Source organism: Maylandia zebra, linkage group LG16 (genome assembly GCF_041146795.1).
Source record: "Maylandia zebra isolate NMK-2024a linkage group LG16, Mzebra_GT3a, whole genome shotgun sequence".
Lineage (NCBI taxonomy): Eukaryota > Metazoa > Chordata > Actinopteri > Cichliformes > Cichlidae > Maylandia > Maylandia zebra.
In genome coordinates, this window is record NC_135182.1 from 16,039,327 (window position 1) to 16,061,383 (window position 22,057).

General features: G+C 40.1%; 3 protein-coding genes across 4 annotated transcripts; 1 reads left to right on the forward strand and 2 right to left on the reverse strand.

The window, feature by feature from the left end:
- The first annotated feature begins 492 nt into the window (after positions 1 to 492).
- LOC101465850 (four and a half LIM domains protein 2) lies at positions 493 to 7,346 on the forward strand. Its single transcript, XM_004551292.5, has 6 exons — positions 493 to 617; positions 2,751 to 2,926; positions 3,006 to 3,180; positions 3,961 to 4,130; positions 4,281 to 4,467; positions 4,558 to 7,346. The coding sequence occupies exons 2-6, from the start codon at positions 2,771 to 2,773 to the stop codon at positions 4,707 to 4,709; spliced, it is 840 nt and encodes a 279-aa protein (XP_004551349.1). The 5' UTR covers positions 493 to 617; positions 2,751 to 2,770; the 3' UTR covers positions 4,710 to 7,346.
- Positions 7,347 to 7,743: 397 nt separating this feature from the next.
- Positions 7,744 to 10,011, reverse strand: lg16h2orf49 (linkage group 16 C2orf49 homolog). Its single transcript, XM_004551294.3, has 4 exons — positions 9,863 to 10,011; positions 9,519 to 9,682; positions 8,698 to 8,947; positions 7,744 to 8,506 (listed from the first exon to the last, which is right to left on the reverse strand). The coding sequence occupies exons 1-4, from the start codon at positions 9,971 to 9,973 to the stop codon at positions 8,450 to 8,452; spliced, it is 582 nt and encodes a 193-aa protein (XP_004551351.1). The 5' UTR covers positions 9,974 to 10,011; the 3' UTR covers positions 7,744 to 8,449.
- A 757-nt stretch (positions 10,012 to 10,768) lies between these two features.
- On the reverse strand, positions 10,769 to 14,345 carry gpr45 (G protein-coupled receptor 45). 2 transcript variants are annotated; one of them, XM_004551296.4, is made up of 3 exons: positions 14,096 to 14,345; positions 13,072 to 13,233; positions 10,769 to 12,626 (listed from the first exon to the last, which is right to left on the reverse strand). In XM_004551296.4, exon 3 carries the CDS (start codon positions 12,526 to 12,528, stop codon positions 11,368 to 11,370), a length of 1,161 nt encoding a protein of 386 aa, XP_004551353.1. In that variant the 5' UTR covers positions 12,529 to 12,626; positions 13,072 to 13,233; positions 14,096 to 14,345; the 3' UTR covers positions 10,769 to 11,367. The 2 variants fall into 2 exon arrangements, with proteins under 2 accessions (XP_004551353.1, XP_004551352.1); XM_004551295.4 differs by lacking the exon at positions 13,072 to 13,233.
- Between the last annotated feature and the right edge of the window lie 7,712 nt (positions 14,346 to 22,057).

The window sequence follows — 22,057 nt, forward strand, 5'->3', positions numbered from 1 at the left end:
AGCAACAAATCTCACAGGACAAAAATCTTGAACATTTGACTCTTGGCATCTTTTCTATCATATATAGAAGGCTGCAGGAATATTGTGTCATTACTCAATAGTATGCATATGCATTAGAGTGCAATGTTGTGGTAATGATGGATAACTGCGACAGAAAGAAAACAAACAATAGCAAGGAAAGATGAATAACTCTCTCCAAGGAGTGGAAAAGGGAGGAATGATATGATACGACTGTTCTGGGGAGAAGCAAAAATAATGAAAGAAGAGAGTGAAGCACGAGTGAATGAACACGTGAATCACACGGAGAGGATGTGAGCGAGTGAACAACTTCTGAGTGACCTTAAAAGGCCACATGGTTGAGCTGGGGACAAAATGAGCGAGTGAAATGGGGCCTCGGGTTTATCTCTGTGAAGCTCTGCTGTATTTATAGATCATCTCAAAAAAGAATCCCTGCCCCCTTGTAACCCCCCTCCCCCCACATCTATCATCCCTCCCCCATTTTCAATTAGCCCCTGATGGGTGGAGTAAAGCAATCAGGAGTAAGTACAGCTCACCCAGAGCCTGCTCCTTCAGTCTGCCACAGACTCCACACAGGCACACACTCCTCAGACAGGAAGGTAAGAACCAACTCTGTTCAACTGCTCCACTCTCCATGTATTCACTTGTCCATTCTTCCGCCTATCCATTCTCCTCACTGGTTTTCATTCACCATGTCTTCCATTCTCCACCACACTGGCATCCTCCTATCTGCCTCCCCACCCACCTTCTCGTGTTCTCCCTTCTTCCACCTGCAGAGCATTGTCACTATTTAACTACCTCTTCCATCACCTCACTTTCCTTTCGGCCTGTTTCATGCAGACTGGATTCCTTATTTAGTAAAAAGCTCTTCCTTAAATCATCCAGTGATGGGTAGGCTAGTTATCTTGAACCTTTTCTGCTCCCTTCTCTTCAAAACGTAAACCTAACTTTACTACTATAAAACCAGCCACTTCCTAATAACTTCTGTTGCTTTTTATGGCTTTACAGTATTTTGGTGTTTTTAGATCACACTTTTTCTAAACTGTACAAAAACTGTGCTCTCTCTCATAGAAATACAAATGATTGATGCGGGGTTCAGATTTTTTAATTGGGTTTGCCTGAAGGGGGATCAGCAAATCAGATTAGATCAAGTTAAGATCAATTAATGTTTAATTCTGTGTAACACTTAGAAGGTTGCTATGTGACTGAAAAGGATATCCTTCAGGACTGTTAGGTCAGGAGAGTAGAACACTAAAGTGGGCTAGCATCTGTAAAGATGAGTAAAAGGCTGCGATTTTAAGCTTTTCTGCATCTTTTTTGGCGTTATGATGCGATCGCACAATTCCTTTTTGCAGTTTCACTCTAACTAAACGTTCTTAGACCTAAATATAAATGTTCCAGTGCATGCAGATAATGCCATACATGCAGAGATCTTATTAAAATACTGTAAAATAAGCAGTTCTCTACAAGGCACCATGTTTAAACACAAGAACCTTTTAATAGTTCACTTTTCTGTAAACTGTCTGTAGCTCAGGTTGACTCCCAGATGGGGAGCATCAAAGAGACCCCAGAAGCTGGGAAACAGCTGCATGGCATGTCTGAATGGCTGGAGCTTTTATTTGCGGCAGTTCAGATTAGCCTTTTTTTATTTTTAGGAGTCAGATAAATCCTTATATAAGCTAGGTGAGTCATGGTGGGAGTGATAAACAATGAGGGAATGTGGGAGGGCGCTGAGAATGCTTAGAGCAGAAAGGACGGGCAGATTAAACGTCTCAGCTTCAGCAAGATAAAAGAAACTAACCTTTTGAGTGTGGGGAGCATCGCAAATCACTCACGGACCACTTAGGTGGGAATCTACGGTGATCAAATATAGATCACAGGGAAGAACAATAAGATTATAGGGATGACAGCAGAGAGCAGCTCAATTCAAACCAGAAATATGAATTTAAGCTTGGGGTTTCTGGAGGGGATTTTTGCAGGGTTTTTTTGTCTTGATCTGCTTTATTTGGTGAGAGCTTGGGTAGTATTTAATTCTGTCTTGGAGAATGGAACTTCATCAACCCTTTTTTTTTTTGCCCTGCATCTTCTCTTTTACCCACAAAGAAATACTCAAATAAATCGCTTATGTTATCCTCGTTTAACCAAGAGTAGCGATATAGGCACAGGTGGGATAGCCAAGAGCTCAACAGGCAGACCACAAACAGCTGCAGATTGTGAACAGTCATTATTACGAGTGTCGTTTAAACCCACTTATGCACGGACGCGCACACACAGTGACAAGGGATACTGTGATCTGGCGCTGACAGCTGGAGGTGAGGTGATAAATGGGTCGGCGTATAGTGGCGTAGTGTGTGTTGGTATGCAACGGGGTAAAAGTTGACTGTCTCTAAGCAGGACTGATAGGAGTTATTTATATCCGCCTCATCGCTCACCTTCTCATCTGTCACAAAATGAAGGACGTCTGAGAGATGGGAGAGGAAGATGAAAGAGGGAAATGCATGGAAAACTCCCCAACTTGTAACGTGACAGGTCTACTAATGCGTCCTAGAAAACGCCATTAGTTTGAAGTTTGATTTCTAAGAAATGGCTCTCTGATGATTGCCAGCATCGCTCCAAGGATTAATTGGAGCAGGGAAGCAAAATGGCAAAAGTTTCTATGGTACTTAATATAAGCGTTCATATCCTGTATACATAATATTACCCTTAGGCTCTTTTGCTTCTTTCTCTCTCAGCTGAGCAGTGCTAGGTCAAAATGACAGAACGCTACGACTGCCACTACTGCAAAGAGTCCCTGTTTGGGAAGAAGTATGTTCTGCGAGAGGAAAATCCCTACTGTGTGAAATGTTATGAAAGCCTGTACTCCAACACCTGTGAGGAGTGCAAGAAGCCTATTGGCTGTAACACCAGGGTAAGAGATATAAAATGAAGAAATGCATAGATACAAGAACAAGTAGAGAACAAGAACAAGAGTACTGCTCTTTCTGCAGGATCTTTCCTACAAGGACCGTCACTGGCATGAGGAATGCTTTAAGTGCTTCCAGTGCAAGCGCTCCCTGGTGGACAAGCCCTTCTCTACCAAGGACGAGCAGCTCCTTTGCACCGAGTGCTACTCCAACGAGTATTCCTCCAAGTGCCATGAGTGCAAGAAAACCATCATGCCAGGTAGGAAGAAAACTGAAATAGATCAGCAGAGTAACTAGAAAAATTAAAACCTTAATTTGTCACTCAATTTTAAATTGGATCATTGCATAAATAAAAAGTCTTCTGTCTCACTATATAGACTGGTTGGTGCAGATTATATTATATGAAAGTTGTAATGAGAATAAAATCCACTATTGTAGGCTGAGTTATAGCTGACTTTCTATGCTGGAAAAACAGAGCTGTAGCCCGGAGGGTGGGAAAGCACCTCAGAGGTCTGAAGGTTGCCTGTTCAGTTCAGGATCTCTGCAAAAATAAGGATAATGTGGAGTAACTTAACTAAAGCTAAAATTGAATTAAACCAAGTAATAGAACTAGATTGAGAAGTTTGAAACAGTACTGATATTGTTTGTGCTATTTTCCCAGTGGATGAACAAGAAGGTTTCCTCTTTTTTCATTTGATTAGCTGGGCACGATACATGCCCATTAGTCCTGTTTGCCCACATTGCTGTAGTACAGTTATAATAATATAGGGTATAAACACATTAATTTTGTCAGTACATTTACAGAAACCTGCTTTCTTTTCACTTTAATAGGTACAAATAAAGTAACAACTAATTACTAAGTATTTGTAACCTATTCCTATACACTTCAACCTGAGCAGTGATTGGTATGGAGCGACATGCGGCACATACTATAGAATAAAACCATACCTTGTTGGGCCTTTGGAGTACTAGAACATGTATACTATGTTGACCCAAAATTGAATTTAATCATTAGTTGTAAACTTACTATTTTCTGAAGGCTCCAGGAAGATGGAGCACAAGGGGAACAGCTGGCACGAGACCTGTTTCACCTGCAAGCGATGCCAGCAGCCTATTGGCACCAAGAGCTTCATCCCCAAGGACAACCAGAACTTCTGTGTGCCCTGCTATGAGAAGCAGTTTGCCATGCATTGTGTGCACTGCAAGAAGGTAGCACATCCACTGCTACATACAATGATATCGAGTAAAATGTACTTTCAAAGTAGCTCTCTATTTTCAGTCTCCATTTTCACACTACATGTTATTGTTGCATGTGTAACAGCACTAAAGTGTGGCAGTAACCCAGTTCCCTCTAAATAGCCCATCACCACTGGCGGGGTGACCTACCGTGACCAGCCCTGGCACAAGGACTGCTTCCTTTGCACTAGCTGCAAGCAGCAGCTGTCTGGACAGAGGTTTACCTCCAGAGACGACTTTGCCTACTGCCTCAACTGCTTCTGCAACCTTTATGCTAAGAAGTGTGCCTCGTGCACCACCCCCATTAGCGGTAATCTTTAATCACTGGGTCAACTGAATCTAATAAGGCTCATTTATAACAGGTTTGTCAGATGTATTGACTTCAATTTGATATTCTTAGGTCTTGGGGGCAGCAAGTATATCTCCTTTGAGGAGCGTCAGTGGCACAATGACTGCTTCAACTGTAAGAAGTGCTCCGTGTCCCTGGTCGGCCGTGGATTTCTCACCGAACGCGACGATATCCTGTGCCCAGAGTGCGGCAAAGACATCTAATTCAGCCCGAGTGATGACCGTTACATCTGACGGGATGACCACGTTATGATCAGGGAACGATGCAGAGTTGATAAATTCTATTTGAGCACAGTGCATGACATCTATAACATCGTTACTACAAAGCAATACTATGAATGTACATGAAATACAAGCTACTAACAGTGTTCTTTGAGATAAGAGAGTTCATTTAAGTTAAATGTTCACTATTTGAGGAAAGAAAAAGTAATTACTAATCAATAAATGTAGGCATGAATCTGCTGTATTGTGCTCATGAAGAGAAAATGTTTCCAAGTAGATACTGAAGTAAGGATTCTGAGGAAAATCTACAATTTTACTGCACACTATCAGCTTAATAATAGTAATTACTGCTTTGTGCATGTAATTAGAGTTTTTGTGACGTTTAACCACTTAAATATTAAAAATGCATATTTATTCATATAAAGGTATAAATATGAATACATTGCATGAAAGATGAAAAATATAAATAAATAAATTCTGCATGAAATAAGATGATTTCAGGATTTCTAAACAAAACACAAAAACAAAACAAAAAAATCAAAAGAGATTAAAAATGGCAAAGTCAAAATGTTTTTATTGGTAACTTACAAAAAGAAAAGATTAAAAATGTTCTAGAAAAGCACTACAGATTGCTCGGTGGAAGATTTTTATCGTTTCATTCAGTTTTACTCTAATGTCCAGTTGAACACCATGTCAAACATGACACATAAAGCCCGTAAAATTTCTTACATAATTAAATCAATGAACATCCTTTTTTTTTAAATTTTATATAATTCATTTTTTTATGACACTTTTGTACAAACACTGATTCAAAGCACATTTTCCGGTGTGTTTTAATGAACTCCGCATCAGTAACTGCAAAGTCAATTCTCCTTTTCTCCAGTAAATAGGCTTCAAAAGTTCTGCATTCTTGGTTTTGCCCAAGCTCGTTTTATGTGTCTGAATTATTAAAAACTGGTATTCAATTGCAACCCAGTTTCTGAAAAGTTGGAAAACTGTAAAATGTTAATACAATTTGCAAGACATATCAACGATTGAAAAACAGGTTGTTGTGTTTTTAAGTGGTATGTTTAACACTGTGTTGCTCATCACAGGTAAGTGTTTGGAAAATGAGGAGGTAAATTCTTGTAGTTCTCAAAGTCTTGCTTGGGTTGAGATTTCAGGGCTTCTTTGGTCAGATTTTTGGATGTTTTTCCTACTAAGCTACACTGTTGGCTTAGCAATGTTGGCTAAAATACGCAAGAGGTCTGCACAGAAAAGTCTTCTGGATGTAAGTATGTGATGCTGTATTGTTTAGCATTATTGATGCCTTTACAGATGTTGCTCAGTCTATGTTCACTAACGTAAGCCTATGCCAGCACAGTTGCTGCCTTTGCTCTTGGTGTCAGTAAGCCAGGCCGTCCCCCTACCACACGATTTTCAAATACCTTATGACTGCAAATTTACATTTTTCTTGTCACAGGAGAGCATTTCATTTCACTTTAATCCATTGTTTCTTACTTGTTTTTTTTTTTTTTTTTACTTTGCATAGTGTTGTTTAACTTGTATTTTTGGTTTAAATAATTTGTGTTAATTTGTTCATAAAGAGAAGATTATCCTTAGATAAAAAAAAAACAAAAAACAAAACCCCCAATTCCAAAAAATATAAAAACAGACTGAAACGATTTGCAAATTTTATGAAATTTAATTAAACCATAATTTATTCACAATGAAACATAGAAAACATCAAATGTTTAAACTGAGACATTCTATTATTTCATAAAAAATACTTGCTTAATTCAAATTTAATGGCAGCGACATGTGATGGGGCAACAAATGGCTGGAAAAATAGCTCATACTAAAAAATACAACTGGAACTAGTTTGCAGCTAATTAGGTTAATTGGTAACAGATCGTGACATGAGCTGATATTAAAAAAAGGAGCATCTTAGAGAGGCAGAACTTCTCAGAAGTAAAGCTGTGCACAGGTTCACCACTCTGCAAAGAATTGTGTTCACAATTGTTGCATCAATCTATTTTAGAGTAATGGTCTTAAATGTAAAATTGAGAAGAGTTTCTCGTTATCTCAGTACATAATATCAGCAGAATATTCAGAGAATCTCTGTGCACACCAATAAGGTGAAAACTCAGTATTGGATGCCTGTGATCTTCGCACCCTCAGGCAGCACTGCACTGAAAACAGGCAGGATTCTGTCACAGATCACTGCACAAGCTCAGGAAGACTTCCAGAAATCACTGTCTGTGAACACAGTTCACTGTGGCATCCACAAGTGCAGGTTAAGGCTTAAAAAAAAGACAAAAAAGAAGCTATATGTCAAAATGATCCAGAGACACAGCTGTTATCTCTGTGCCAAGGCTCATTTATAACTGCCAAGACAAAGTGGAAACTGTTCTCCAGTCAGACGAGCTGAAATTTGAATTTCTGGGGGCGGAAAACATGGATGCTATATCATCTGGATTAAAGAGGAGAGGGACCATCCAGCTTCATCCATGTGCTCAAAAGTCTGCATTTTTGATGTTATGAAAACAAGAACAGAAAATGTGGCACATCATAAAACGAAAAACACAACAAAGATGATCCAAGACTGTTGAACAGCTAGAATCTTCGATCAGACACGAACAGGACAAGTCCGCTCCCAAAAAGTCCAGCAGCTGGTCTCCTCAGTTTCCAGATGTTTACGGACTGCTGTTAAAAGAAGAGGTGATGCTACACAGTGGTAAATGTGGCCCTGCCCCAACTTTTTGAGATGTGTTAAGGCCATCAAATTCATAATGACTTTATTTTCTTCTTAAAATGCCACGCTGCCAGGTCAAACATGTGATATGTTTTCTATATGTTGTTGTGAATAAAATATGGGTTTATGAGATTTTCAAATCATCGCATTCTGTTTTTATTTACATTTTTGCACAACATCCCAAAATGTTTGGAACAGTATTTACAAAAGTGGTCCTTTTGAAAGACTCAGCCTCTCTGCGATGCTCTTTTTATGAACAAGTAATTACTGGTCTACTAACAATAAAGTTCAATATTGTTTTTATTTATCCCATCGTTATGTGCAGCATATGTAAAATCTCACACCAGAGTGACATTTCAAAATCCTGGAAAACGTATGTAGTGCTCGACAAATGCAAATCTCAGTTGAATTCATAACAGAAATGATAAAAATCACTGATCACACAACTTCTAAAATGTGATGCTCACCATGATCTGTCTATATTCATTTACAATACACCGAAGAAAAAGATCTGTTTCATAACATGTCTGCATTCCCTCTTGCTTACTTCCATTGTTATCACGTTATAAGATCCTTTAGCATCCAGTTGAACACACAGCCATCGAAGCCATCATTCATCACCCCGGGGCCTTTTAACCTAAACCAGCAACAGAATAAAAAGAGCAATAATTCACCTCACTCATTTTGGATGGGACTTAATGCAAGTTGCTGATTAATGCTGGTAAGGGCACTTGAGGTTTTGGAAAACATCAAGGAAGCTCGTGACTTCATCCCGGTTTGTAAGCTCTTATAACTGAATGGCAACAGTTAAGCAGCTTTGACCCACAGCTTGAAGGGTTTCCACCTCTTTCTGTGGATAAATGAGTTGGGAAAATTGTGATGGGACACCTAAGGTAGTGGACAACCACAGGTTACGGACAGGGAAAGGAGTGGTCTGTCTGCCGGACCTTGAGGTCCCATCAGGTCTGTATGAAAAAGAGGCCAAAGATCAGGGCCAAGTCACACGCTGGATCTTGTTCTTCACTTCCGGAGACTTCAGTGCCCCCTAAAACGATGGAGGATAAAACATAAACAGGCATTATGAACTGCATATTTTTCTTTTTTTAAGAATAAAATGATTTTTTTTATTATAAATGTCCTTACAGATTCTTTAGAATATCTCCAAACACACAAACAATATGAACACTTGTGGATTACTTTCTTTGTGCATGAATAACTGAGGAGAGAAGTTCCTACCGACGTATTTTCTTCTAGTTTGAGGTTTTTTGTGTCACTGCTGCGCTGACTGGATTGAGAGGAAGATGTGTTGCCTGAGAGTTTGCGGATGGGGTTGGAAAGATTTGCTGCTGGTGGAGGTTTTAACCTGTCGTTGCTTCCTATTGACACTATACTTCCCTCTGGTTTCTTCACTTTCAGTGGGCCAGAGTGAGAGGAGCTCCCATCGTACACAATCAGAGGCCTCTTTCTACTGTGGTCACTGCTGGAGCTGAAAAACCATATGAATCAGTTTCTGAAATGCATTAATATTATTTTAACATTACATTACATTACAGGCTACAGTTTTCTTTTGTTTTGCCACATTTACACCTGGACTGTGTCTGTATGTGTTTTCCAGATACTGATATATAGTCCATGGATGAAAGATATTGTTTCTGTTTTACAAACTTTTGAATATGTTGTTTTACATGCATTTTATTCCTATACCTTGCTGAAAGACTTCCAACCAGGACAGAAACTGTTAAAGCTTAAAAAAGTGCACCAACATCATATCAAAACCAATGATATAAGAATGGGATGTCACTTAAGTTCATATATGTGTGAAGCCAGATGAGCAAGTACTTTTAGCAATATAGTGCATCTGTCCTGGGGCCTTTCACAGAGTTGTTACGTCTGTTGACTGATCAGTGAAATTACAGTAATAACACATTCGTTTCGCCTTTCATGGAACTCGGCAAATTATTTGGTCCAAATTCTAACATCATAGTCAAATTATCTATATGCAGACAGCCTAAAACTGCACATGAAAGTACTAAATGTCTGAAGCTGTGGACCCATACTTGTCTGACCGGTGAGCTACCGGCGTTTGCTTCCCTCGGCTCTTCTCCATCCTCCGTCCCCAGCGGGTGTTGGGTAAAGTCCTCTGCGGCAGAGGGATGATATGCCGCAGGTAGAGCTCTGTGAGCTGGTCCCTGCTCCCACAGTCTCTGGTACTCACGTTTTTCTGATTCAGAGAAAAATATCTCCACTTTAAAAATCACAAGCAGCGCCTTGAGTTGAGTGTACTTAAACAGTAACCAGAGAGGTGTCCCGCTTGTTAGCTTACATGCTAACATTTCCGCATTCTTCATTTATTCTCGCATCAAATCACATTTCTAGAGTTCCTTTTAAAACACCGACTTACCTCATTTAAAACTAGCCTCATAAAGTCCTGAGACAACAACTCAGGGTGAAGCAAGAGATCCGCATCCGAAGTACCAGCAGCCTTTCCATTTTGCCCCGTGGAAGTCGCCATGTTTGCCTTTCTTCTTCGCTGTTGGAGGTATACGACAGTTTGCATCCTTGAGCTTACAGGAATATTACTGCCTCCTACTGGCTTTAGACACTTAAAACCGTTTACATATTTGGTATGTATTTTTTAATAATGGTTATTTTCCTCTATAATTTTATTTCATTTCAGTTAGTTTTATTATTTTCAAAAGTCTATATCTCTTTTTTTTATTTTAGTTAACTTTTTTTTTCATATCTAGTTTTAGTCTAGTGTTAGTTAACAATAATAACCTTGATGAGCATCATTATTTTTTGGGTTTGTTTGGTTCTGTTTTTGTTTTTGGCTCATTTGGATCTTATTTTTAATTCTTGGATGAAAATACTTTTTTTTGCATTTCATAATCCTAAAGCATGCTCTGGTAGGTTGAGATCAGTTGACTGACTTGAAGAATATCCTATTTCTTTGCCATGGGAAACATTTGAATTGCAGTATGCTTTGGTTCATTATGCATTTGATCTGTATGATAAGTTTTGCAGCAGAGAGTATAGTTCTGTTTACTTCACAATTAATCCTGCTACCTCCATCAGCAGTCAAGCTGAAAGTCTGCACTTGACTTGCGTAATCCACTGGGGTGGTACACAGGGATGACATAAAAAAAACTATACCACTGTCGTGGCCCTTTACAAATAATGCCCTTGTGCAGGGCTTGCTCTTTTAATGCAATGAGCTTACTCGTTCTACATGTTTTATCGTTAGAGAGGAAGAGAGTCAAAGAAACTTTAATCCAAAACTATATTTATTTACATATCTTATGTGACATGATAATGCAGTTAACACTCATTCCTCTATAACAGAAACATTAAGAGTCATGAACCAGCTGACAGAGGGCTGTGTTTCTACACAAATTTCATCAAACACTTTTTAACAGTGGTCTGACTTTCATCTGAGAACATCACCAAACATCAATACTGTAATTTGTTTTTGTTTTTCTGAATCTTAGCACATAACTGACAACATAATTATTATCAACGGTACAGCTTCAGACTAATGAAACAACAAAATGACAGCTCAGGGACAGCACAGGAAACAGAAAAATAAAGCAAAAATGGAAGATATAAAAATGTTTTTTTAAATGTCAGTATGTTTCAGAAGCTTGCGTGGCCATGAAGCTGAATGAACACTTTGACTTTATTTATTAAAACAGCAGACAAATGATTGTCACCACCAGATCAGTTCAGTTGTCAGCAATTGTGATTTTCACATGACCTTCCCCAAAAGGAGGGAGTCATGGGACTGTAAATGCTCCAGTTTCAATAAAGTTAAAACCAATTTGTTCTTGTGTAAAGGGAACTTCAGTAACATCCCATAGCTTATCAAAAAGTTAAAAACATTAGACTGCATTGGGTTTCCTCCCTGTGTCACACAGCTGACTGCGTCTCACTGCAAACATAGATATTGCTGGGCCTCACTCTTCTGTGGCTCCTGCCCGGCACTCTGGGACACAGTCTGCAGCTTTTCGGAATGAACTCCTGACAGGCCTCCCTGAACTTCCTGATCCTCCAGCAGTAGATGACGGGGTTGAAGACTGTCTTCAGGTAGCTGAGCCACAGAGCGCCTATGCTGATGGGGTAGAAGACTGAGCTGTAGTAGAACTGCCGGCTGAACACGGCCAGCAGGCTGACGATGGTGTGAGGGAGCCAGCACACTGAGAAACCAACAAAGAGGATGAGGATGGTGGTGAAGGCTCGGGTTTTGAAGCTCATGTCCACCTTGACCTGAGGCGGCCGCTGCAGTCCGGTAAGTCTCATTTTGCTGACTTGGTTTAGGGCTGGCAGACAGGAATGCTCGGTGGTGTGGTTGTGGATGCGCAGGGTGTTGCGGCGCACCGTGTTGAGGATGCACATGTAAGAGTACAGCATGACAGTAAATGGCACAAAGAAAACCGCTACAGCCAACAGGACTGTGTATCCACGGTCTGCCAGGGACTCGCTGTATCCCAGCACGCACTGCGGTGCCCAGGCGCCCCCGATACCTGCCGCGCCCGCCCTCCACCCAACCACTGACGGCAATGACACACACAGGCTCAGCACCCAAGAACCTGCGATCAACAGTTTAGCTCTGTGCGGGGTCAGTTTGTCCTGCCGCTGCACAATGATCAGGAAACGGTCCACGCTGATAATGAGGAGGATGGACACCCCCTCCAGGACGAACAGCCAGTACAGCATGATGGAGGCGCGGCAGAAACCGCTCCCAAAGCTCCAGTCTGCAGTGGCCACGGTGACTGCAGTGAAGGGCATGCAGAGCAGAGAGAGCATGATGTCTGAAAAGGCCAGAGTGGCAAGCAGGAGATTGATAGCAGAACGCATGGCAGGTTTCTGGTAAACAATCAGACACACGATCGCATTGCCGAGGAAACCGATAGTAATCATGAAGATCATTATGGCTGCCAGGGTCACACGCAGAGTGACTGATATGAGAGGAGTCGTAGCTTCTGATGGGAGGCTTTCTGACGTTTCCTCTACGCTGTTCGGGTCCATGCAGTTACACTCCTCCATGAAGCTTTCATTACAAAAAGCCATAGTAGCGATTATTCAGGGATAAAAGGTGAACATTTCTGGCTATGCCTGTGGTTCAGAAGTAAAGCTGTCCTCCAGCAGTTGAGATTCCATGGGACTACCTGTGATTAAAAAAAGACAAAAAAAAATTTCACATAAGGCATTTGTGAATAAAAAAGAAAAACAGTCAAACACTCAGAGATTTTAATGGATGGTCTCTTTAGAAGCTGTGATAAATGTGCCCAAAAACAATAGAAAAAAAGGGAGTCTAATAACTGATCTATTAGTCAGTGAGAACTGTAAACATGAAATAGTGAGAGGAGGAATGACGTCCACTAAATGTGATCAACCCAGAAACACACCACACTAAGAGTTACAGCCACACGGGACAGAGATGTGTCGTTCACCGTCCTCACTGAGGTTGATGATTAACAGCCAAGCTGCTTCACACTTGAATAGAAATACACACATTTACACATCACCCAGGGTGTAGTCAATTGTCAGCTTAGCAGAATCTCGCTCTTGGTTAATGCTACAGATGGTGACACATTTGTGATGAAACAGAACCTTCTTCAAGAGGGCCGGAGTTTTAACTTCCTGCTGCCGATTGAGGGACCAGAGTGTAGAGATTTAGAGTTAAGGCTGTTTTGAGGTCACTATGGCATTCACGTCCCCCATGCAGCCCTCCAGTCTGGACAGGTTTCTAGCACCTGGGCCTAAGGGTCCCTCCTGTAACACATCAAAATTGTAAATATGCTGCATATTTGATAAAATAACCTAAAATAAAAGAGGAGCCACGTGATTTCAGATCAATGGCCCCATCCAGACAGGAAAAGTGAAAATGTGCCTTTTTAGTGACTGTAGCTACATTCTGGCACACGCACAAACACACAAGTCATGGCATAGTGTTGCCGGCTGTTGCCACGGCAACAAGGTCAGCGGCTCCATGGCAACAAGCAGCCCTTATTCTCATCTCTTGTACAAGAGTCTATGACAAAATATTTTCTGGATCACATGATTCGCCGAAAGACTTTTTTTTTCCCAAGACGCAACCTCACAGTCAGAGAAGACTCCCTGACCGCTCGCCTCTGTCTTAAAACCAGATCACAGCTGTTTGGTGTCAGCAGTGAACAAACAAATCAGCCTGTTTACTAAGACAATAACAATTTCAATCCTTCACTTGTGCTGAATACCAGTGATCTTAATTATGCTGCTGAGCTGGCTGCTAGCTGCAGATCTGCAGGGTGGCCTAATCTTAAGGCATCTAATACTCTAAAAACTCTTATTATGTACATGTGATTTACAGCTGCTCTGATCATAGCTGATATTTACTGGTTTACACCATGCCATCATCTCCATGTGCTGATTCTCCCTTTCTTCATTTCTTTCTTTTTTTCTTGTCATGGCTCCTGCACCGACCCTGTACAGCCTGTTCTTGCCTTAACATGTAACAGCTTTCACACACTGGCCCGTCGCAACAGGCTAAATGTTGCATATATTAAACGCCAAGACACAACGCCCTGTTTTTCTCTGCGCACTGCCTTACACAATGAACCATAAATGAACATCTGCAGGTGCTGACGGGACTTACCTTGACTATTACCGGGTTGTGTACTCGTCTCTCGTCGAGCCAGTCAGTTCGGTGACGGTCTCTCTCCTCCGGTGCCTGCTGAGTTCTTCCAAAAATATCCCACTTTGAACATTTCACTGCCGTATCGATCCCCACCGTGCCGCCTGCGGATGATGCTGACGCCAGAGGAGCAGGTGGTCTCACATTTAAAGGAGCAATGTGTCAAAATTGACCATCCTTATCATCCTAATCCTTATTATTGTTACGATTAGCACGGTCAACTGTAGGTATAGTGTGAATCGAGCAGTTGCTGATGTGCCGAATCTCCGAAAGAAATGAACGAATTTTTTTTTTTTTAAAACTCACGACGGTAATAGTTATTTATTGGCTTCCAAGAGTTACATTAGTATGACATACATTAATGTTCAAAAGTATCGATCTACACCTGTTCATCTTTGGATTTCGGTGTTATCAGTCCCAGTGCCACAGTCAGGCCCTGAGCCATGCAGTTTGCCTTTATAAATATTTGTGAAAGAATGGGTCGTTTTGAAAAGCTCACTGCTATAACAGGAAAGTGCCTTTACAAAATTTCCAACCCTCTTAGATATTCCACAATCAACTGTGAGTGATATTACTGCAAAGTGGAAGCTTCTCAGTCACAAAGTGGCAGACCATAGAGTTGGTGCTGAGGGCGGAGCGTGTAAAAATAGCCAGGGTTACTGAAGAAATTCTAAACCTCCACTGCATTAACATCAGCACAGAAACTGAGTGATGGGAGCTTCATGCATGGCCTGTAGGTGTAATGTGTGGGTGGCCCAGTACATTTGATTGCATGTACCAATATATTATATATATTAGTTTTAGGCATGATAAATGTTACCAGCCACGAGCATAGGCTATTTGCAGCATTTTAGTTTTAACGGGCATTTTATTTTCTGTTCCTAAACCCATGCAGTCAGCAAAATGATAAGTTATTAATCCCTTACAAAATGTGTAAAACTATACAATAAATGAAAGTAAAGTAAATTAATTTAAATATCTGGAAATTCGTGGAATAAAAAAATTATTTAGTTTAACCCTGTTTTTTTCCAGGCTTTGTGATCCCCCATGCAGCCTATTCACCTCCGTTCTTAACCTGTTCAGTTCAGTTCATTCCAGTTTTATTTATTTAGCATTAATTCACGACAACAGTCACCTCAAGATGCTTTGTATTTTTAGGATAAACGGTCTTTAATGTTTGAAAGAAAACCACAAAAATAAGATGATTCCTATGAGCAAGCAGTTGCCAACAGTGGGACGGAAAAACTCCCTTTTACCAGGAAGAAACTTCCAGTCGGAAGAACCAGATTCAGGCAGAGGAAGGATGAGGTGAGAGAGAAGAGAGCATCGAGAGACAGCACAAAAGGCACTCTAAGAAATGACACACTGATGTTGGTAGCATTATGTAAATGTTTTATGTTAAAACTAATGCCACCAATTGATTTTTAACTTTAAACACAAGTATGTTGTTTTGAATTTAATTAACAACATAATATTTCAATACAACAAAATGCAGTAAATTAAATCCAACGTAAAAAGTTCATTTAAAATGAAGAACACTTTAATTTAAAGAGGATTGTCCTAATAGGCTCTCCATACTTCTGAGTTTGCACATATGCAGTGTGGAAGTTTGATCATCGCCATTTTCAACTGAGACTTGCATATGCTTAGTATCCTGGATAGAATCCATCGCCATCTGAGGATTATTTGGTAAGTACAACAATTTAAGGATGACAAATTTGATTAATGTATACTAACTGATAAACATCTGACACTTTCGGGAATACTTTTGCTTTTTTTTTTTTTAAACAAATGACGCCTGGTAAATTTTTTAACACTCTAGCTTGTATACCTCTCTCACGTGTTAGAAGTATGAAGACATTTAACAAATATTGTTGAACCTGCTTCGGTGTAATTTTCCAAAAATCTTTTGCGATTCCTGTTAAGGTGAGACTTGCCTACTGAGACCTACAGTTTTAAAATTACTCCCAACATCTACCGCACCTGCTCCCTGACATCAGTAATGACCACCGGGAGCGCCAGCGATCCTGTAGTTTGGAGAATGAAATGAATGTATAGTGTATTTTAGAAATGTGCATCAATTAAGTTGCTACATTGTTTGAAAGAATTCGACTCCATGTTGATTTCTGGTTTAGTGTCAAACGCAGGGATTTAAGCGATTAACAGTTTGATTTGTAAAGTATAAGACATGCGTTCATCTGTTGTCATTGAAGTGCAGAATAATGTGTAATACTGTTATATATAATGCATTTAACTCCTTGTATCAGTTTCCATTGGCTATCATCGCTACCGAAGACAGGAAATCATCAAAGACATGCCATTCATTGCAGAGGTCAAAAACAGATGGCCTGCCCTGTTTTCAGAGACTGAGGTAACTCTTACTAACTTTGTTATTGCAAGTCATTTTCATAAGAACTTGTATTTGAAGAAGAACAAAGTACTATAAATTGTTAATTTTAAAAGATACAAAATGTTTGACTGAAAGTTGTAGCATTCTTGCATGTGGCCTCTAATAAAATTAATAGAGAATACTCTCTAGTTGTAATTTTTAATATGTTTCAGGTTATTGCAGAGTTCGCCCGCATCACCATCGTCCCTTTGTTGTCAACTTTCATGGCCAAGCTGGACCACTACGCTGACCACCTTCTTAGTGTTCAAAGAGAAGGTGTCATGGTTCTCAAGATCTGGAGAGGTCGTGGTGTGTGTATTGTTTGTCTTAACCTCTCCCACCAGGGCGGAACTGGACCTTGGTTCCCCGCCTCTGAACCCACCCTGAACACACACCTGTGGCTCATTCACACTGATCCTGGCAGACTACTTAAGATGGCAAGAGAGGCTGCTTCCTCGCTGGATCATCACATTACCAAGTGCCTTCTAGACTCCCTGCCCGTCTTCCCTGCCGTCTGGATTTCTGTGGATGTGTGTGAGTGAGCGTGAGCTTCTTAGTGTGGACATTTTTGAGTTACGGATCGAGTGGAAGAAGAGCGTGTGTGTACCCCCGTCTTGGACCTTCCCTTCGGACCCCGCCCTACTCCCTGGAGCCCCGTGTTATCTGTTCCACTGTATATATGTATATATTCTCACTTGGTGTCACATTTCAAATAAAACCTCACCCTCTCTCTAAACTTCAGAGTCCTGCGAGTGAGTCCTCTGCCTACTAATCTGTGACAGAAGGGGGAACAGCTAAACGCAATATCAACTTAATCATGGCAGCCATGGATGGGGTATGTATTTTAGTTGACCTTGATTGAGCTCTGAAATTATTTGAATGCTTCTTCAACTTCTGTGTCTGTCATTAATCAGATTTTTTTTTCAACTGAATATGTGTATATTTGAATATTTTGTAGATACATGTGAATCAGTGACATGCAGTCAAGTGAGGCACCTTAATGAGAAGTAAAATACTAACAAAAGAGAAATTCAATTTGTACATTAGATTTTAAATTTGCTTTCTGTGTGATTTCAATATTTTTATGGTCAAAATTGCTGTCATTACGGATTTTCTGTTCAAATACAAGGTAAAACGCTGAGAGGAGGCAATGATGATGCTGTGTCTCACCACAGACACACACATGCGCAATCCCACTGCTGTTTCTCTAAATCGCCAACGTACATGTTTGATTACACATGTAATACAGATGATGACTTGATGCAGACCTAATTTATTTGACGAATGTGTGTTACATGTTTAATGTTATTGGTCATAAATGTGCTGCAAAAATGCATGGAGTGAGGCTGATGGAGGGCAGTGCTGAACCCTAAAGGCAACATGTATAAAAGGTACACGTATATGGATTCACAGTGTAATCACATTACACTGAGAGCGCCATTGACACAGTGGATAAAGCAGCGCACTTGGGGAACATCAGTAAATTTCACAAAGGACAAATCAACACCAAATCAGTCCTAAGCAATGAGACGCACCAATTTTATTTCAATGCATCTCCTATTTATAAATTAATAAATTGATGTAAAATGAATGATTTTTCTATAATTGTTTCCAGGTCATTTGACCAATTTATTTACTAAACACAAAAAATGAGACACACCAAACCTAAATAAATTTTAATGCATCTTCTGTAGAGCTGGGCATCTTATTGCATCGCTTAAGAAGGCTGATTATGCTTGGTAAGAAGTCATTCATGAAATAGAGCTGAATAAATGGTAAATGGCCTGTATTTATATAGCGCTTTACTAGTCCCTAAGGACCCCAAAGCGCTTTACATATCCAGTCATCCACCCATTCACACACACAATCACACACTGATGATGGCAAGCTACATTGTAGCCACAGCCACCCTGGGGCGCACTGACAGAGGCGAGGCTGCCGAACACTGGCGCCACCGGGCCCTCTGACCACCACCAGTAGGCAACGGGTGAAGTGTCTTGCCCAAGGACACAACGACCGAGACTGTCCAAGCCGGGGCTCGAACCGGCAACCTTCCGATTACAAGGCGAACTCCCAACTCTTGAGCCACGATCGCCCTGATTAGACCATATTAAAATTTCTGTTTGGCACAGGAGCTTTTCGTGGACACAGGTATCCAGTCTCTGTATTGTTAGCTCAAATTTCTGTAATTTCCTTTATAAACCAAGGTTGTTGGACATGTGTCTCAGTGAATCCAGCAAAGTAACATTATCAAATTTCACATTACATATTACTGATCAACGTAGTAGTCTAGCTACACCAACAGCAGAAATACTGAAGTCAATACTGTAAAGTTTAACAGCAGCACAAACTATGAACTCCAAAATAACCATACAGTTGATTCATCTCTGGTAATTTAACTGGGCTGACTCTTTGTTAGGTGTGTTTAATGTGCAGAATAATTCCCAATTATGTACAATTATAATATGTTAAAACGGACTTATGTACATAAAGCCATTAATAATTAACAGTACGTAGCTATTTGCTTTATGACTATCTAGACAGTGTGAAGAAGTGAAGCATTGAAATTATTTTATGTTGCATAATGACAATATGTTGCCATACATTTAAGGACAAAGTTCAATGACCGCCACCTGCTGGATGGTGAGTGCAGAGGGGCGTGTAATTGTTGAGCTGGACAAAGAGAACACCTTTGCTGATGCAATGTCAGTCTTCTTTGGTTCATTCTATGTATTGAACCGGGAATACCAGGAGTCAGCGTGTGCAAGGTTTTTTGTAAGGATAAACCCTGAAGAGGGAACAAAATGTACCTCCAAGGTTGGGACAAGCAGAAGGACTGGGACCACTGTGAAGCGAAAGGTTGTTCACATTAACCCTCATGTCACTACTTTCCTCCAATTGCTTACTGAATTTGAGTGGAGAACTTCAAATTAGGTAACTGTTTTTGCCATTTTTAGTGAATTTCTTGTATAATTTAAGTGACCAATGTGTTGTTACCTGTGTCTCCACAGATTATCCATGGCCCATGCTTTCTGGACATTTACACAAGACGAACAACAATGAAGACAAGCTCTCTTGCCATCTTGCAAGACGCTGTCTCTGTCCAATAGGTTTTTTGAGTGCAATAGTTTTGATTTTTTTTCCCTTCTTTTACCCGTTTGTTAAAAATTATTTCAGCTACTTACACTTTAATTGTCACATGTATTGGCTCACCCTACAAATCAATGAACTCAGTCCACAAAGCAAGATCAGGGTTCAGTGCAGGTCAGTCAAGTTCCTTCACAGCACACACGCTCATCCATGTCCTTGTGGACCTGGCTTTGTGCATTGATTTGGTGGTGTGAGCCAGTATTTTGGACAAAGTGTATATAAAGGCAGAAGTGTGGGGCTTGATATTATATTCATTACAATTCAGTTTATTTGTATGGTGCCAACAAAATGAATGCCACGGCACTTCACACTGTAGGTTTAAGACCCTACAAAATATAACTAAGAAAACCCAACACTTGAGCATATGTTGTCTGCCATGATATGGATATGACATAATATTGTTATTGTTTGTACAACCATCTGAGAAAATAATGGATTATATGGTTTAGTAAAAACAAGTGCTTCCTCAATGAAAATGTTTTCAGTTTTTGATTTTGGAAATGTGTATTTCAGCAGGGAAAAATCAGTGATAATAAATAAAGTGGTGTAAAGCACATGAATTATATTCTGTGTCTATCTATCTATCTATCTATCCATCCATCCAATTTTTTTGGAACCCTCCAGTCTCTTACAGTATGTTACTGTTAACTGAAATTACGGTAAAATTACGACCTGTTAAACAGTAAATGACCGCCTGTTGGGACACGGTATCCTCTAGCAGAGATGAATATTTTTGGTACTGATGATGCGTGATAACGGTAAGTTACTGGTTAATATATTGCAGTTTATTACCTTGCAGCGGGCTTACAGTGACATACCGTGAATAAACGGTAGTATACCAATTTCTTAATCACAGTATGATGTTACTTTGTTGATGTAATTTACGACACAACGGTATCTCACTGGCGTCACTGTCGCCAGTGAGATACCGTAAAAAAAGGCTACGGTGCGTTACCATAATTTGTCCAAGAGTATTATACCACACCAGCACAAAACGGTATCATCCTGCAGAACAGTAAGCTACAGTAACACGGCGTCACGGTATGACGCTGGCAACAGTGACGCCAGTATGTTACCGTAAAGTGGCGATGAAAAGTCTAACAGTGCAATCAAGTTTAAATTAAGTCATGTTAATGTTAAAAATGTTGGAATCACAACACTTTCCAGTTTCAATCATTTCAGTTTAACATGACATTCTGTATCTTGTCTTCCTGCACTTAAAATGCACTTGAATATATGTAAAGATTGTTTAGGAAAAAAGATCTAGAAGCATTTGAATTGCTCAAAGTGTGCTTCAACAAGTTTTACACAAAGTGTTATTAAAGTTAGGTTAACTGAATAAACTTGTGTTCAATTTTTTTAAATTTCCAAACTTAAATAGAGTAAGTTGCAATTCTGTTAAAGTGATTTAATCCTAAAGTTTCAGTCGAGCGTGTTTTGGGTGAGTATCAGATTTACTTAAAATTTGTTGTTCAAATTAAATGTATCATACATTTTATATTTCACTAACCCAGTTGTGTGGAACCGGTTGACATAACTGGGTGGAGTAAATACAACATGTTATTTCTTAAAGTAAGTAGAGCTTGTTTTGGTTGAGTAGGTTTTATTTAGTCTTCTCAATTTAAATCAAGAAGGTTAGTTAGATCAACATTATGATATTCAGCTAGTACAACATGATTCTTTTGATTTGCATTTAATTATCCAAATGTTATCAGATGCACTTAAAATTTCTTGTTCAAATTAAATGTATCATATCTCCAAAAGTTGATTCTGTTCATCTGGACGTAGCGTTTTGTGGGAGAAATGTTTCGTCACTCATCCAAGTGACTTCTTCAGTCTCAGCTGCCTGCAGGTTTCCCCAATCTTATAAACAGTACATTTGCATAATGACTGAAACCAGCCCACTGAAGGAATAATGTGCTGTGAGGTCAGTTCCTTAATCATAATTATGCAAATTCTCATGACTACTGACCAAAACCCACTGACCAAAGGCCATGAGTACCATTCACAGAGAGTTGGGGAATGGCTGCAATCACAGCATTGTAAGATGGCGAAAGATGTACCCTTAGGCCCCCTCCTCGATTCAGAGATGGTCTTTCCCTTTTCACGTAAATGGCCTCCTTGACTCCGCGCTCAAACCAGCGTTCCTCCCTGTCAGGATGTGTACATCCTCATTCTTGAAAGAGTGTCCACTGGCCTGTAGGTGTAAATAGACTGCAGAGTCCTGGCCTGACGAGGTAGCTCTTCTGTGTTGTGCCATCCACTTCGCTAGAGGTTGTTTGGTTTCCCCAATGTATAAATCCTGGCAATCCTCCTGGCACTTAACAGCGTACACTATGTTACTCTGTTTGTATCGGGGGACCCGATCCTTGGGGTGGACCAAT